The 17,304-nt window shown below is 46.3% G+C and overlaps 1 protein-coding gene across 8 annotated transcripts in view; it reads right to left on the bottom strand.

Annotated features, from left to right (window-relative positions):
• Window positions 1-17,304, bottom strand: part of HTR4 (5-hydroxytryptamine receptor 4) — a 139,675-nt gene that overhangs the window by 30,878 nt on the left and 91,493 nt on the right. Inside the window, exon 7 of one of the 8 annotated variants that reach the window (XM_054841391.1) lies at window positions 10,086-10,672. The exons of the other annotated variants lie outside the window; for them this stretch is intronic. Coding sequence (XP_054697366.1) covers window positions 10,627-10,672 — 46 coding nt within the window. The 3' untranslated portion in view covers window positions 10,086-10,626. Of the gene's footprint in view, window positions 1-10,085; window positions 10,673-17,304 lie in introns of those variants that run through there. 8 annotated transcript variants of the gene reach the window in all.

Here is a 17,304-nt window from a genome sequence, read left to right as displayed (position 1 = left end):
CCACTGGCTGCTTTTGAAAGGGCATGCTGGCAACCCCTTGTTGCTGAGGAATGTCCTTTATTTCTTACAGCCTTTGAAGGGATGGTGCCAGTTCCCCACAAAACTTCAAAAGCAGGTTGAGCGCTGATACGGGGAGCAGATTGCGGCCTGATCGCAGCTCTGACCCTGCACATGCTGCATCCTACCCAGGGAACCTGGCTACGGGATGTTACAGATGGCAGAAAGAGAAACTGTGTTCTCTGCTTTGAACTCTGCTGTCTTAAAGCAGCTGTTGAAATCTGCTGTTTCTCTTCAGTATCTGAGTGTCCTAATGAGGAATAAACAAAAGCATTGAAGGTAAAAAGGAGAGAAACCCCCTGCCTGCCACAAATCTGTTAGGATAATTGGAAGTTTTGTGGCTACTGGGAGGTGCAATCTCCCCAGGGTCTGTGGCTTCATCGGCTGGATGCAGAGGGCATGGTCTGGAGAGCAGGTGGAGGGATCAGTAACATTGAGATGCTGGAGCAGTTGTGGGTGTGTGACACTGGTGGGCTGCATGCATTCTGTGTGTCTCTTGATGGAAGATGCAAAAGGTTGGTCAAGTATCAGTTCTTGTGACTTGTCATCCCAGTTTCAAGATAGGGAGATTGTCATCGTGACCATCAGGATTTTCCTGGTCCCAAAATGAGCTCTGTGCCTTTTCTCTACTCTCTTTCCAGAAGGATCTTGAGCAGGAAGCCAATTTCACACTTACTCCCTTTTTTCTTTTTAATGTTGAGCTGCGTGTCTGGAAGTGCCTGGCCCCTGGAGCATTCCCACTGTGGCAGGAACCCAGCTGGAACCCTACACTCCATCTGAGGGAAGAGGTACCCTCAGAGCTGTCAGAAAATCTAACTGACTTAAGACAGGTACTGGAGTTTTCCATGTCCCTGTGAGAACCTCTCATGGCTGTACCTAAACTCTAGGAACTATGAAAAGTCCTGTATGCTTTATGCATGGGTCAGGCTTGGTCCAGCCAAGGGCCCCAGAGAGCTCTTCTGTCCTGAGCGCAGTCGGTGAGATACGGTGTTGTGCAGCTCTATTGTGAAATTAATCCCAGCTTGTTACTGTCCTCTGCATCTTGTTCCACTCTGTGTGGCACGTACTGGTGAGACCTGCACTATTGTAACACAGTCCTTTGAGAACAACCACCACCAAAAGGCAGCGTTCCTGCTGCACCCTGTCCGCAGCATCCTGCAGCCAGGAGCCCACCCTCAATGTCCTGGGGTGAAACATCCCCATTCAGCTGGGGTTTCTGCCTCTGCCCCACAAATGTTAAGCTGTACATCAAAGGAGGCTTTAAATTGTGTTACAATAAATACTGAACAGACACATGCACAGAGCTGCAGTAATAAAAGAAAGGACTTACAGAGCATGTTCATGGTTAGACAGGAGCTGGTCTACTGCAGAAGAGCAGGAGGAGCTTGGAGACAGAGGAACAGCCACTTTTAGTGCAGAAAGAAGGAAAGACAGACACAGTGAGGTAGTAAGGGGAGAAAGGAAAAAACCACAGAGATCATTAATAGGAAAATGCTCTCCAGCTAGCCTGACATCAAACACCAAGAAGTTACATTCCACTAGTGTCCAAGTTAGAGCTACATCCCCAAACCTCCCAATAAAGGAGAAACCTGATTTTTTCAGTGGCAAGTGGCTTAGAACTGTATGAGCCTTCAGATGGGGTCCTTTTTTACATAAACCATTTTAAGAATCTTTCAGTTTTTCAAGAATATCCTTTTCCTGTCTCACTGATATGATTTTAGGCAAGAACACTCTGCTGAGCCCATTTTCCAAAAGCGCTTCAGTGCTGCTCTAGGAGGGAATTTGGTAGCTACATATTGTCTTCCTCCTGCTAATTTCATGAGTACCACCAGCCTGTTTGGTCTGATTAAGGAAGCCACTTGTGTTTCTTAAACAACAGTCTAGGGAGTAGTAACGAGGTCACTTACTTTCTACCCAGAACTGACACGTTCGCTGCTAAGAAATTTGATTTATGGATGCAATGTGGACCTGCCATAGATCCCTGGCTGGTGATCCTTGAAACTTTTGACAGCTCTAGTATGCCGGAAATGTCGGTCTGCTTTTTTAAGTACAGACGGGGGAGTAATAGTTGAGCTCCTTGATTTTGTCAGACTGCAGCGCAGGAATACAGCAGTTACTGTTTAAATTTTAGTAAAGTTATAACCATACCTGGCTGCTAGCCAGCCCCCAGTACTGACTTTAAAAATATACTGCTGTTGGCTGTGAACAAGGTACTCTCACCAATCCTCTGAAGCGCAGCGAGGATTACCAGTGCCTCTTAATGCGCTTAACAGCTGGAACTCCCGTTCCTAGTCTTGCGTTTTTCTCCTGACCGACTGACAAGAGCCTGATAAAGTGCAAATGGAGAAGAAAAGCTTCCTATGTAAACAGCAGCAGTTCTGATGCAGAGAAGTTGAGAGCTTTTTAGACCTTTTCATAATGGGGATTTCCTTGGATTTGATGGATTGGTTTGTTTTTTTCCCCATTGGCAAGGTGCATGGAGGCACCTTGTCCCTGTTGTAGATTTTGATGTCACTGTTCTCTTCACCTGGGCTGCCCTAGGGATAAAACCCACCCTGTTGCCGGTGTATAGCACAGGACCTTGCTAAATGCTTTGACCAGTTGTATCCTTGGGGGGGATGAGATAAGTAAAAGAAAAGCCATGCTGCAGTTGATAATTTTGTCTGTTGAATAACTACACTCACTGTTAGAAATTTGTGCCTTATTTTCAGTACAAATGTTCTAGTTTCAGCTTTCAGTGGCAGGATTCTCTTTTCACTGCCTTTCACACTGAAGATTGTCTTTGATTGTCTTCTGGAAGCTTTGATTAAAGACCAGCTTCCCCTTTAGGCACCAAATAAGAGATCATCTGTGAATTTCTCACTGTAAGGCAGGCTTTCAAATATTTCAGTTACTTTGTGCTTTGTTCCCCCTGAATTTTCTGATTTTTTTTTTTCATGTTTCTGATCTGGGCTCATCAGAACAGGCTACAATATAGCCCGTGACCACAGTATGTCAAATAAAGAGGTCACTTCTTTATTTCTACTTGATATTCCTTTTTATTTCTTCATTTGTGGACAGAAGAGAACCTTTTGCCCTCCTGACCCGCGGGTGTGCTGAGCTGCCAGACTTGCATTCAGCTGCCCATCCTCAGTTACAGACAAGCCCCATCCTCTGCAGACCTGCCCCTTCCCCTGATAGACCCCCACTTACAAACAACTCATAGGGATCAGAAAAATGGACTCTGATCCTCCAACACGTACCCAAAAAGGGAGTTTTGGGGAATTAAGAGAAGCAGGTAGCTGAAATTTAGCTGTAGTGGAACAAAGACTACCTATGTTTGCCTTCCCAGCCTTGTGGGGATTATCTCCACCCATAAATTCAGGTCATTCATTAAAGGTACACTTCCAAGAACCTGAGCAGGAAGTCATGAGATGAGAAGGTGGATATTTTTTTTGTCCCATACTTATTAAAAAATGTAAGCATCAGCTTTAGCCCTTATTTCTCTCAGGTGTAGCAGCAGAACTAGACCTTATTCTGCAACAATTATCAAAAATAAAAATACAATGATAAATAAAGCAGCATATATGGAAAGACAAAAGTATTTGCCAAACAGAAAAGGACAGAAAAGTCGGGAAACGTGAGGTACTTTGCGGGTTTGAAGGAGGTTTCCCAAGCTGCGGAGGTTAGTGCAGAACACAAGTGACTCAGCAGCTCCACTGAATGACGAAGGACAGAATTACACATCAAGGCCAACTGAGGAGGAGGAAAACATTTGCTGTTAACAGACCTGGCTTATTTGCTGCATTTCCTTGTTTTTTATTGACATCTCTAGTTTAATAAGAGCCTTTTCCTTTCAGCCCAACAATCCTTGTACTTCTGCACCTGTCTATCAAGTATTTTGAGAGCATCATACTGCGAGTTGCATGATGTTTAGATCTGGGGTTTATTCTCCTTCTGTTGACTTAAAATGGAGGTTGGAGGGAAGGCTTTGTGATGCACCTGTGTGATACGCTTGATTGCAGAGGTGGAGTACCCACAGAGCCCAGCTTCAGGCATTCCGCTACCCTGAACTGCCTTCTGGAGGAGCTTGTCTTCACTGATTTCTCTGGAGCAAGGCGGATGTCCCAGTTTAGGCACCTCATCGGGGTGGTGGGACTACCTGCCCCAGGGAACTGCAGGCTCACGGCTAGCTCAGACCTCTGCCTGTCTCTACAGAAGAGACATGTTTCTGACCCCCAAGCACTTGGATATTGCTTGAGTTGCCTTTTTTCCTCCCCTAAAAGCCACTGAATTGGCTTAAGAGGCTGCAGTAGTGGTGCAAGTGGCATCAGTGACAACATAATTAACAGCTGAAAATTATCCTGCTTGGGCATGAAAGCTTTGTAAGGCTAATTTAACCCAAAGAGATGTCTCTCTGAGCTTATACTATCTGTGTCATAGTCTGACAAAAACTGTGGCAACAACAGCTGAGAATTTGGATTGGTGAAGAAACCTAAAAATTCATCTGAATTAGACAACTTTCCTTATGTCATGAGAGTATAATTTAGTCGTCCCTTACAGTATGTCTGACATTTCTGAGCAATAGTCCAAAGACCAGTCTCTGTCCAGCTGCTTCTCTGCTGCTTCCCAGTATATGTATTTTTTACTTAAAGGCACGTATGGATTTTGCAGATCACTGAGGATCTAGTTTGCTCCAAACCACTCAGCGCCCAGGTCTGTACTGGAAGCCAAAGGGAGAAGCACTGCTGAAAATCAAAGCCTTTTTGTTTAGTCTGGGGCACTCTGAAATATTTGCTTGTAAGAGTCGGTGCGTGTGCCTCCTGACTTCAAACCAGATGCGGAGGCGAGGCAGGACAGCTCCCGAGGAGTGCGACAGCCCGCACTGCTCAACCGCTAATTAAGCTGATAAGAAGAGGCCCAAGGTAAGCATACACGATTTTAAAGCCAAATCTTCTAAGGCAAACCCACGTGAACCAGTGCGCAGGGGAAAGATTTTTAAGGAAATTAATTTAGTCTACAGCTTATTTTAAAGGATTTTTATGGGCTTGTTTTAAAATTTATTAAGAACAACGATTCTTTCAAAAACAGATAAAGAAATGGTGTGTAACTAAAGTGCATCATTTCCCTAAGTTCTTTGAGCTGTTTCTCATGGACTCCTCTCTTGCATCCTCTTTTCTTCACTCCCACACGATCACAGCAGCTGAATGGGGCTGTGCGTACCGAGGGAGCTCCAGGGATGCCGAGGCGCTGCAGAAGGTACATCTCCTTGCTGGGGAGGTGGATGTGACATCCCTGCTGGGGTGGAGCTGAACAAGCGTTCCCATCCTCGGCGCTGACAGCCCTGTGCCGTTGCCGGGTGCTGGGCTGTCGATGGTATGAAACTGAGCTCTTTGAAGATCTCTTGGTAACGCTTCTTGAAGTGTCATTCGTAATTGCTTTCTTGCCTACAAAGTACTTGCTTTGTGCAGCTCTTGTCTCAAATATTGTATCAAAGTGTTATAAAGTGCTTTCATTGCTAATAAATACTAACTACGGTGCTATAAAAACTTGTCAAAAAAGCACCATAGGGCATGAGTCTCACTGAATAAATTATATGAGCCTTTAATACATTAATGTAAACTGTTACCGTTTCTGTGCACTACCAGGCAGCTTACAGATCAATCAATGCTAAAATTATTCATACATAACATTAACATAAGACACTACCAGTTTCTTGATTTCCCCCCCCCCCCCCCCCCCCTTTGGTACAAATACTCAAGTTTGCCTGTTTGGCTTTGCTCCATTTCGTGTAGCAATGCTGCATCCTTCCATTCCTTCCCAAGTGCAAAATCCATATTGTGTTTCCATCACTTCTTAAAAAAAAAAAAAAAAAAAAAGGCGCAGCATACTACTGTGGTTTATACTTAAATGGCTGTTACATGTCTTTCCAGAGGTGGGCTCACTACAAAAGCACTGCCAAGACTCAGACCTTTGGAGACTTTGAGGCTGAAGGGATTTCTGTACTTCATGTTGAGAGAGGTAAGGATTTCAGAGCAGTGTAATGCTCCTATGAGGATGTCACTGTATATGATGTGTGACATCATGCCTAGGCAAAGCACAAAATCAAGAAAAAATACGATGGGGATGTAAGAGGATGTGAACTACCTTTTTGGTTTTCCCTTCATACAAGTGGATGTACATGAAGATAAGCTAAATTAAGTTTAATATCCATATATTTGTGCTAGATTATTCAGAGAGTGGTCTGGAAAGGGTTATTCTTTACAGCAGTGTTTCCCAAGCTATTTTGGCCTGCCATCTTCCAGGAGAGTGCAAAATGCAGGCCGGTGCCCTCGCAAATGCCGCGCCAATGCTCGGCTGATGCTCTGGGCCATGGAAGTACCTGCCTGCTTCCAGGGATAGGCAGGCCAATGCCCAGGTTAGTGACCAATGAGTCCGTGATCCTTTGCAACACCAAATCCTCCTGGGATTGAATGAACTCACTGACAAAACTCTTCTTAGCTTCAAGAGGATCAAGAACTGACCTGGAAGAGCATCTTTCTGAATTAATGAACTTGAAAGCAAACACATCCAGCTGCACTTGGATTCCCAGGAGAAGCAGCAGCATTTGCAGGCGGTCCAACTGCCTGCGTGAGCCTGTGCGCGATCCCACTGCACGCGTGCGCTCGATGGCATTTAAGGAGGCTGCTGGCAGCGATGGCTCCTGCCACAGCATCTGACATACTGGCTTCTACCTGACATTCTTCCCAGGTAATAAATAGCACTTTGTAGCTAAAACTAAATGCTCTTTAGTACCATGTGCCTCTTCAGTTACTGAAGTAGTGCGCTGGGTTTGATGGGCCTATGGAATAACACAAATCAACAGCCTAATTAACATCCCTTCTGTTAAGTCTGCAAGAACATCTCTTCAAAGACTGTTAGTGACAGTGACACTCAACGAGTGTCAGACAGAATCAACGCGCTTCCTTGAGGGACTTGATTGACTTTGAAACTACTGGCTCAATCACTGCCAAGAAAGGTTTAATGAAGCAAGATGGTTATTTTGACTTCTGTGAGGGAAAGCAGCATCAGAGAAAAGGAAGAATGGAGGATGGACCACAGCAATGTTCCTTCTTTCCAGCAAAGGGAAGTAATACAGCTCAGCTATATCCTAAGGATTGCCCTGTTGTGCAAAACTCATTTCAAAACCTGTGCCTGTAAGGTGTCTGGTTTCTGGCATTAAATTTGAAAAAGTCCAGCTGAAGACTCTGTGGTAGGAGACGCTGGCCCAGCTATACGTGGAAGTACACAAAGCTAAACTGAGCTGAAGTTGCCTCAACCTCATACTTTCACTGCAGAAACTGTGGGGACTTTTGAGAGCACAGCTCCAACAGTTTTCTCTTCCTGTGGAATGAAAGTTTATCCTATTAATAGAGCAAGGAGTTAACTAGCTGATAGACTCACTGATATTTTTCCTTTTTTTCTTTCCTCCGGGAGGAAGACATGTTAGCTCTAGCATCTGACAGTGCCTACGCCATCTCTCCTCCAGGGTCAGAATGCCTCTGTGCTCGAGAGTTAATTTATAAATAATTTCCATTGAAAACGCTGAAGCTCACTCTGATCCAAGTATATGACATCGGTGGCGGAAGTACCCTGCCTCTTTATGACCTGATGGTTACATGTTATCACTCCCTCAGAATGATCTTTCAGAAAAAAACCCATACATTTCTCCACAGAGAGCGATGGTTGAGTCCCACTGTGGATTTATCAGTTACCACTGACATCAGGGATACCTGAGCAGCAGAGACCTCTTAAGCTTCCAGAAGACATTATTTCTTCTAATTCAAACAAATCAGTCCACCCTCAAACCTCTCTGCTGGTGGCCCGGAGCCCTGCAGCAGACTCCTGCCAGGGCAGTTACCACCTCCCAGCATTGCCCAGGAAAGCTCTGAGCTGCTCGTGTAGATCAGCACCTCGCAATACCTTCCAAATACCCTTCACGCCTGGATCTGTTATGCTGTGCCTCTGGTCTCTAAGAAGTTAAATTCATACAAAATAGCAGATATTGCTAGAAAAGTTCAGTCTAGCTGCACAGAGATTACAGCCAATCTTTCCTTCTGGCATCTCACAGTGCAATTAATTACGCTTGATGCGGAGTGCGCTAGTAACATGTTCTATGCCTCAATAACCTCTCGGGAACCTCGTAGGTTATGAATTTGAAGTAGTGTTTATAGGTTAAATTCAAATATGAATTTATAAAATAGAGGGTGATTAATGCTTTGTACTAACTATTTATGTAAACTTTGGGTGTAAGATGCCAAGGATATGAACATCGAGAGAGGAATTATTACTAAATAAATTAACTGGATGTAACAGGAGAAAATAAAGAAAGGCTTACTTTTGAAGAAGAAACAGAACTTAAAAAAACACCTAATAGTGAAAGCTATTAGAAATCATGAAGGTGTTCCCTACAGAGGGTGAGGAATCTGCTTTGCCTCTGGAAATTTGAAAACAGACTTGGGTCTCTGAAATGTGTCAGTCACAGGTTCCCCCAGCCAGGAGTTACTAAACTTGCATGTTAAGATATGATTACTCTTCTGATTACAACATCTGCAAAATACAAAGGCTCACAGTGAAACTAAAATTGATAGGGTTGTGACCAATGAAGACATCAATGCCAGGCATAAATCTCACTGATAAAGATGCGACCATAAAGCAAATCATAGCAATAACAACAAAGGTGAGTCCCCAAACTGCCTCCTAAATGTAGGTACCTGAACTTTAAAAATGCTGTCTTCTGTGATGGATGATAGTAATGCTGAAGTAGCCAGTGACAGCCAAAGAACAGAAAGAGTAATGCAGAAGTAAGGACTGGAAATCGTCAGCCAATGCAGGAATAGCCTTACTCAGCTGTATGTAATGGTTGATGTGGTATCTGCAAGACATTATGTACTCCCAAAGGCACACATAAAGAAATATTGCATCTTTACTGGTGACAAAACCAAAACAAAACCACATCTGTATCAATTCACAGGTCAGATCACCTATTCAAGATGCAAATGCATACTGAGCAGCAGATGTTAGCATCAACTATAATCTTTGCTATGCCAAATAAATAAAAACAAAAACCTCAGAATGGCCAATTTACTGTTTTGAAATGTGCAGTTTAAGATGGAAAGACGTGTACAGCTGACTAAGAACTGAAATCACAGGTGGGTGAGCACTGCAGGCAGGCTGACAGCAGGCTAAGCAGGTACCTGAATTTGATGAAGCATGGGAACCAGGCAGGCTGGCACTAGCAGCCACCCAGCAATCGGAAATACAGGCAGCGGTTAAGGAGCCAAAAAGTGGCAAAATGGCAAAAGGCAATCAAATCACAGTAAATGTAGTGAAAGTCCTTGATATCTTCCTGGAGATATCAAAGAGCTGGCCAAAATGTCTTACAAATTACAGGCCTCTTCTCTCCCACAGATATGCCAAAGGCTTTAGAAGCAGCTTTAACTACAGCAACGGGGAAACTCTTCCACCGTGTGAGTTTACAGAGAAAGAGGGGGTGCGTATAACGCTTAAATTCTTCTACAGCAATCAGAAAGGAAGAGTTATTTTAAAAAGAAAAAGAAAGAAAGAAAGAAGTTAACCTAAAATTAAAATGCACTTAAACAATGAGCCCTGAGTTTGAGAGATGTCTGCTGCCACAATGAATAATAGAACATCGCAATAATTGCTTAGATTTATACAGCATTTCCAGCCCTAAGGCATGTGGAGCTCTTTGCAAAATGCTGATATGCATTGTCTAAAAACACTTGGACTGATAAAACATATTAATCTCTGGAGAGGAGGGAAACGGCCCAACAGATTCTGCACAGCTGTGCAAAGGTCTCGGTTGGGAGCTATGCAGTTGAAGCAGAAGGGAAGTAGGTGGATAGTAAATTGCTATCCATAATAGAATTTATTTGGGTACCAAAATTAGCTTTAAACCCTGTTTTGGCCCTCTGGAATGAATGAGGAGAGTCCCAAAGGACTTGGAATCACATTCAGTATGTCAGTATGTATTATGAGGGATGTATGTATTCACCTAAATGTAATTGTGTAAGTTACATTCAGTTATTTACGTGATATGTTTCCAACAGGCCATGTAACAGGAGGAGCTGCCAGGCAGTGCGGCTGCAGGGAGCACAGTGCTGTGTCCAGCTGTGCTCCCTTCTGCGCAACGGGGCCCGGCGCAATGGGCAAAGGACTCCGAATTACAGCTGGAAGGCAGAAAATCTGCACTCAGTCCACCTCATGGCACCATTCCCAGCACCAGCTCTTCAGCCTGTCCTGTATTCCCAACACAGGACACGTTGCTGTTGAGAAGCTAAGCTAAACATCGTTACGTGAGAGAGAATTCAGTTTTCAGCAGAAGCTTTCTGCTTTAGGTGTATAAACCTGAATGGGTATCTAGCGCCGCATCGTTGATTCAGGAAGCAGAGCTGGGATTAAATTAGGCCGTCCAATAGTGGTGCTCCGTATCGGTGAGGACTCAAGTGAAATCAGATTAGAGCTTTTCCCAACAGATAATGTCCTGCTTTTTCATCAAGGCCTCCAAACCAATTAAAATTACCATTCAAATCACTTTGTGCAGAACAGGAGCTTCTTGCTTTCACTTTCGGGAGACCTAGAAGGATGAAAAATAAACGTGTGGAAGTCTAGCACATCTTTACTGAGTGAGTCCCACTAGACAGATGACTTTCCTGTTTTTGTCATGCTCTCCCTTGCTATTTCCTTGCACTGTCTTTTGCAGGAGAGAGGAAAAGAAACTTTGAGGAAGGCTGCAGATGTCGGACAGGAGGGAAGCAGATGGGAGAATGGCAGTAGGTGCCCAGGCTTTGCAGCGAGGGAGGCGTTTCTGAAGCCCTTGGGAGAACTGCCAGCTCTCCAGGGCTCCGGGTGGAAATCGTGCTCCTGTTCCAGGCCAGCGATTGCAAAATGCTGGGGGGACGCTGTGCATTATGCAGACTGGCTGTGCAAGGCAGAGAGAAATAAGAAACAGTCATGCGTGTCAAAGACCAGAGAGGTTTAATTGGAAAAGACAACAATTAATGTAAGTTACTTAAAGTTTCCATTTGAATCAGAAAGACAGCGAAGTGAAACCCAACAATAAATGCAAAGAGAAGAAATGTTGACCTGCAGCAGGACTAGCCATCCCTGTGGCTTCTTCCCCTCTTCTGCTTTTCCTAAAGGCACCCTTCCTTCCAGCACCGTCCTCCGACAGCGCTGCAGGGGCTACCGTCAGCTGGATCACCGCAAACTTCTGTAAACCAAATTACTTTCCATTCTTCATAAACAACAAACAAATTAAGAGAGGCTTCGCACAGAGTAACGGCGCTGAGCCAGGGGTTTGGTTATACAGGCTTTGCTGGTGATACAGAAAGACTGAGCAGGATGCAGGACGGCGTGGGCAGGCAGCGCCCGGAGTTACTGGACTGAGCCCGGCTTCCCTGGATGGCCCACGGAGCACAAACTCCCTGCTGTTTCCTGCTGAAAGGGCTCTCCCAGAAACCTCCAAATTATATGGGTCATCCCGCAAATGGGGAGCTACTGAACCAGGGGCTAGGCGTTCCGTGGGGAGATGATACAAACCAGGGCAAGGAACAGCACAAGTACATCTCACACCGGAAAGCCTTAACTGGGATCCTGCCCCACCAGAATACATCAATTGCCTTCGTTACCCGAAGCACAAATCATGCACTCAAAAACAGACAAAAATGAGTTATATTTCAGTTGCTTCCAAGCCCAAGGTGCCCTTCAGTGCCTTAGTGTCCCTACCAGAAACAAACTGATGCAGAAGTCCTGATCTTGAATCCTGTATTAGACCAAATATAACAAAAAGGGGTTTATCTTGGCTCTAATCTTTTTTTCCAATATACAGACATATTGAAAGAGATTACCTTACTAAAATTGAAGGAAACTGTGGTATTTTAAAACCCTAATCCCTTCTTTCCTCTGTAGGAAATACGATAAATATCTTGATTTCACTCGGTACAATTACAAGAAGCTTTTCTCTTATCAAAAGTTCTCAGTTTCCTCCGGTGAGGCATTTTTTGAGCTGTGTACCAGGCTACAGCAGTGTCCTGATCACTGGCAAGCCAAGTGTGTTTTGGGTGCAGGAAGGTACCGGCCTCCTCCGACACAAGTGCAGATGCCAGCATTGGCTTACGCGAGGGCAGGGGTCCTGTGGGGCTGGTTCGTACTGGGACAGACGGTTTGCTGCGGCGGTGGGCTTGGCTGGCAGGTGGGACCGGTGTGCAGTCAGCGAGGACCGGGGATGGGCGATGCGCACACGCGCTGCCTGCACAACCAACGTGATGCCGGCAGCGCTCCATCAGCCCAGGGAACCAGTGTGATGCCGAGCAGGGGAGGGGAGCCGAGGTCACCCCACACCCTTTCCTTAGACTTTAACCTTTTTGCAGAAGAATTTTGAAGTGTCAAAAGAAAAAAAAATAAAATCTTAAAACAGTTCAGCTTTTAAATTTAGCACAGATCCCTAGGAAAGAAAAAGCAGGGAAGGGGTGGGAGGAGGAACCTTACCCCAGACTTCACGGATGACAGCTGAGAGAAAAGAAATTAGTGTCTCGACTTCCTACCCTGGGGATAACCCAACCTCAGTAAAAAGCCTATTGCGCTTACAGATACAAAGAAAGGCTTTAGCAATAACTGCAGAAAACACCCACAATAAAAAATAAGCCCGCCCCCACGCAAGCTGGAGGTACACTCTATGCGGTAATGCTGGTGGTTGCTTCAGTAAGCACAGACGTGCGGTGCCTTCCCAAAACCGTGACAGGGGCAGAGCAGGGGCTGCGCCTTAGACAGCGAGCACGCTTCAGAGAGGGTCCCGACTACCGTCTCTTGCCATGAGCTCCCACCCCCACCCGGCTTTTCTGGCTTCAATTAATGGTGCAAATCCTGCTCTCAGTTTGCCAGACTGTGCTGGAGTTTCCCTTCCCCTTTTGCAGCTCTTGGCCTTTGGGATTGTTTTTTCTGATGTTTAGATTTTAAATGATGTGGGAAGCGGCTGGTACCCAGGATCGCGGCGCTGCCTGCCCAGGGTGGGGGGGTGTGGTGTGTGTGGTGTGTGTGTGTGTGTGTGTGTGCGCGCGCGCGCACCAGGAGCCCAAAGGCAATGCCATGCCCCACAGCCTGGCAGCTCTCAGCAGCTCCCGCTCCCTTCCCCTCGGGGTGACGTTACAGTACGACAGCGAAAGCCTGGAGATGTGTCTGTGTCGCTGTTAAGTAAAAGGGGCCAAAACCTCCGCTGGCACTGGCGCCCATTTATGCAGCGCTGCAAGTGCGTGTGCATTTGTCACTAGCTGGAGCAATCAGCCAGGCTGTAGCACTGGCCTTGGCTCTCTACCCCTTCTCCTCACTTTCCCTTTTTAACCCTTGCACTTCAACAGTCAGAACAAAGCTGCTGGAGGAGAGCCGAGAAGGCCGAGTGGTCCGGGGCTCGGTGATGGGAGCATCTGTGGAAGGTGGGCACACGGGGAAGTGGCCGGACAGCGATGGGAAGGGAAGGAGCCCTTACTGCAGCTTCCCACCAGCCCGGCCGTGGCTGCGGCTGCTTCGCCCTCTGCACATCCCCATGTGCACTGGATGTACGTCCTGGCCATTGCAAATGCTTCTGCCCAGGGTGGATTCAGCCTCTGTGGGCAGCACATCAGCTGCCTGGAGGAGTTTTGTGTGCCACCAGCTGCTGCCACAGGGTGCCCTGTGCATTCACCTACTTGTAGAAGTCAGGAGATACAGAAATACACGTCTGTCTGCAGATGAGGGAGAGGGGAAAGGAGGGACAAGATGGTTGTGCAGATGATGATGTCCCATCTTTTAGTTTGTAGGTTGTTTGGTGCTGCACAGAACAACACATGGCCAAGCCCTCTGCCATGTGTGCAACTCCCTATTTTTATGGTGCTAACTTCCACTGTTGTGGAACATCTAAACTCCCAGACTCAAGGGCTTCTCTGCTCTTGCATCCTGCATAGCAGTGTATAATCGCATCCTGCACTTCCTGACTCAGCCCGTATCTCCTGTTTGAGCTATCATGTATCTCCTGATATTTATAGCTCTCTCTGTCCTGCTCGTGATCCTTCACAGCTCCCAGTCACAGAATTTGTGAATGTTACACTAGAAGGCTGCTACTGCAGAGAAGACTGATGCCAAGTTGTAAAATTATGCCAGCGACGTTGGAACATAAGTTTGATTGTAAATATTGGCAAAGCTTCATAAAAAATTACAAGAAAGCTCCTTCAAGAAATTACAAACCTCTTTTTTCAGTTGTTATTGAGTCTAATGAACTCCTGTATTTCTACAGAATACCTTTTCAGGTTTGCAGCTAATGAAATTTCAGTGAAAACCAAATTAGCTCTTGACTAAGATTAACAACATTGGCAAAGGGGAGAACTTAATAAGTGCTATACTCTAATTCCCCAGTCTGAGCCTTTTCCCCGGTACAAGATTGTCCCCCTGTACTATTTTCAGCTACTTTTTGTCCAGTCTAGCTTTAAATGGCAGAAAGAGATGAGACGTGTGTTTGTACTGTACGTGCCATCACATATCCGCTCTGAAGAAGAAACTGGGAAATAAGAGCAAAGGCACAAAAGCAATATATTTAGAGAAGTAACGGAGGTGATTTAAAGCTCACTGAGAGCCCTCGTGCTGAACCAACTGCAAACCACTTGTGCTGCCTCTGCTAACACTCGGGGACAAAGCTGGAAGTTGTTTTCTCCTTTCTTGCACTCATCACCCCCACTGGGCTGCAATCAAATACTCTGGCTACTTACAAAGCCACAGACTGCTGAGGGCTCATCGGCTTGGGCCGTGGTCCAACCTGCCAGCTCGGTGCCGAGCAGCATCCCTCAGGTGCCACCACCTGTCCCTCGCCTGTCCCAGGCTGCCGGGCTTTCGGGCTGCCTCTCCCCTCTGCAGCTGCGCGGCACCCACCAAAATGGTGAACGTGCTCCTGGCTGGGGGCCCTCAGTGCTGTTACAACAACAACGCAATGGGTTGAAAGCAAAGGGGCTGAGGACACCCCCATCCTGGAGACCGGGTCTCTCAACCAACAGAGACGCTTGTCTTCACCCAGTATGTTCTGAACGAAACCTGCTGTGGGTCTTCCCTGAACTCACCCTTATCTTCAATACCTGTTCTTGAACAGGTTATTTCAAAGCCAGTCTTAAATCTTAAATTTCTAGTGATGGAAAGCTGCGTATGATAATCAGTTGTCATGGCTTACAATTTTCACTTTTAAAAATGAGCACTGTGTGTCTAAAGCAAGTTTGTGCACTTTAAACTCCCAGGTCTTTCCCTTGCTACACGTCTGTGCATTGGACTGCCGTACCGCAGCCAGACCCTGAGCTCTCTGCCAGCCCTGCCTGCCCTGGGTATGCGGGCAGCGCTGGCGCCATGTCTGCGGGAACGGCCACCAGCACCCTTCAGCCACAGAATTACGTGGGAGCTGACGTTTAGCCTGTGTCACACTGGCCGGTCATTAGATCAGCCTGTGTTCAGCATGCCAGGAGGCACAGCCGTAAAGACCACGTTTCTGTAACTCTGTGGAAACATTTTCCTGGTGCTCTGTTAGCCAAGTAATCAGAGCGCAGAGCAGCCCTGTGCTGCTCGCTCTTACTATTGCTAGCCCTCTAACCTTGTGCTATCTGCATACGTTATCAGCAACTATTTGTTTTTCTCCAGAGAGGAGATGATTAAAAGTAAACAGCTTACAGCCAAGACCTGTTCCTTAAGAATCCTGACCAGAAATACATCCGCTAGAAGATAGTAATTTTATTACGATTTAAAACTATGGGGGTGATCTAGTTAATACGTGCCATGCTGATGTAGGTACCAAGTCAAATGTGTCACACGGCTTGCAAATTGCAACCTCACAAAATTAGTTTGGAGAATTGAGAGCTACTTTTCGTAATCTCATGTTTACCAGTGGTACAGACATTAGTCTGCCTTTTCAGATTTTTTATATCATATTCTAGCTCAAACAGTCCGAACGCTATCACTTAAGGACCATGCCCTTCCTTCCTCTTTATCTGCGGGTGCAATTATGTGCCAAACCTGGATCCCGGGCATGAGACTGACACCAAGCTGCGGATCCACAGGGTTACAATCTCGAAAAGCCCGCTTGCCAGCCCGCGGGTGACCCTGCGCTGCGGCCGCTGCCCAGAGGGGACGGTGGGGTAGGGAGCGTGGGAACCCAGCCCGCGAGGTCTTTTGGGAAATGGTGACAATTTCTGTTTCTCTCGATGTTCCCTGATGGATGCAAAATCAGCGGGACGGGGAGAAAGCTGCACTGTACGCAGGCAGTGCGGTCAGGTATCGACAAGACCAGAACCAGTTCAGCTCTGCTTCTGCTTTCCACAAGGGTCAGTAATAAGACAAAAGTGGGGCTTTCTGGGGTCCTGAGGCAGTTTCCTGCTCCCACAATCATATCATATGATGAGATAAATTTTGTAAACTCATCAAGCTTCAGCTTGGTAAAAATTAGACTTTTTTCCCTACTAGTCTTACTAAGAGGTTGTTTCAAACCACCAATGCCAGGACGGCTGGAAACTTTTGTCTAATTCCATACTTAAATTTATTCCTGGCCACTTTATATCCATTTGTTCTTGTGACAGCATTATTCCTTAGTTTAAATAACTCTTCTCCCTTCACAGTCTTTACCGCGCTGGAGTACTTGCCGGCAGCAATCAGATCCCCTCTCAGCCTCCACTTTGCCTGGCGAAACAAGCCGGCCGTGCTCGGGCTGTGGTACGGAGCTGCGCGGTGCCGTTCCTGTCGACACGGGAACTGATACTTGAACTGAAACTACTGGAGTAGAAAGCACGTCTTGAGCAATCCCTGCTTGCACTGCCCAGAGGGCTCAGCCCTGGGGCTGTGCCAAAATGAAGGCAATACTCTTTGTCACCCCTGAAGTCACCATTTTAAAATTGTTTTCGTTGATACTGTATTTCACGCTTTGGGACAGAGAGCTCTCACGAGGTTTCTCTCCTCGGCGTGGCTCTGTACCACGGTGGGAGGAGCAGCCTCCAAAGTGACCCAGGGACCCCCTGCTCAATACCTTCCAGCAGCGTTCATGCTGTTTGGGGTACGCTTTTGGCCATGCCTAACGCTCTGCTTGCAGAGTGGTACGGGGTAAAGCGTACCCGACTGGTGAAAAGGGCTGCCGGACAGCACCCAAGGATGGCAGCGTGGCTTATCCAAGCACCTGCAGCCGATGAAAAATGACACTACTGCAATTTAAAGTCA

Source organism: Grus americana, chromosome 14 (assembly GCF_028858705.1).
Source record: "Grus americana isolate bGruAme1 chromosome 14, bGruAme1.mat, whole genome shotgun sequence".
Classification (NCBI taxonomy): domain Eukaryota; kingdom Metazoa; phylum Chordata; class Aves; order Gruiformes; family Gruidae; genus Grus; species Grus americana.
Note: the sequence above shows the minus strand (reverse complement) of the source record. Positions and strands in the feature narration are given on the sequence as shown.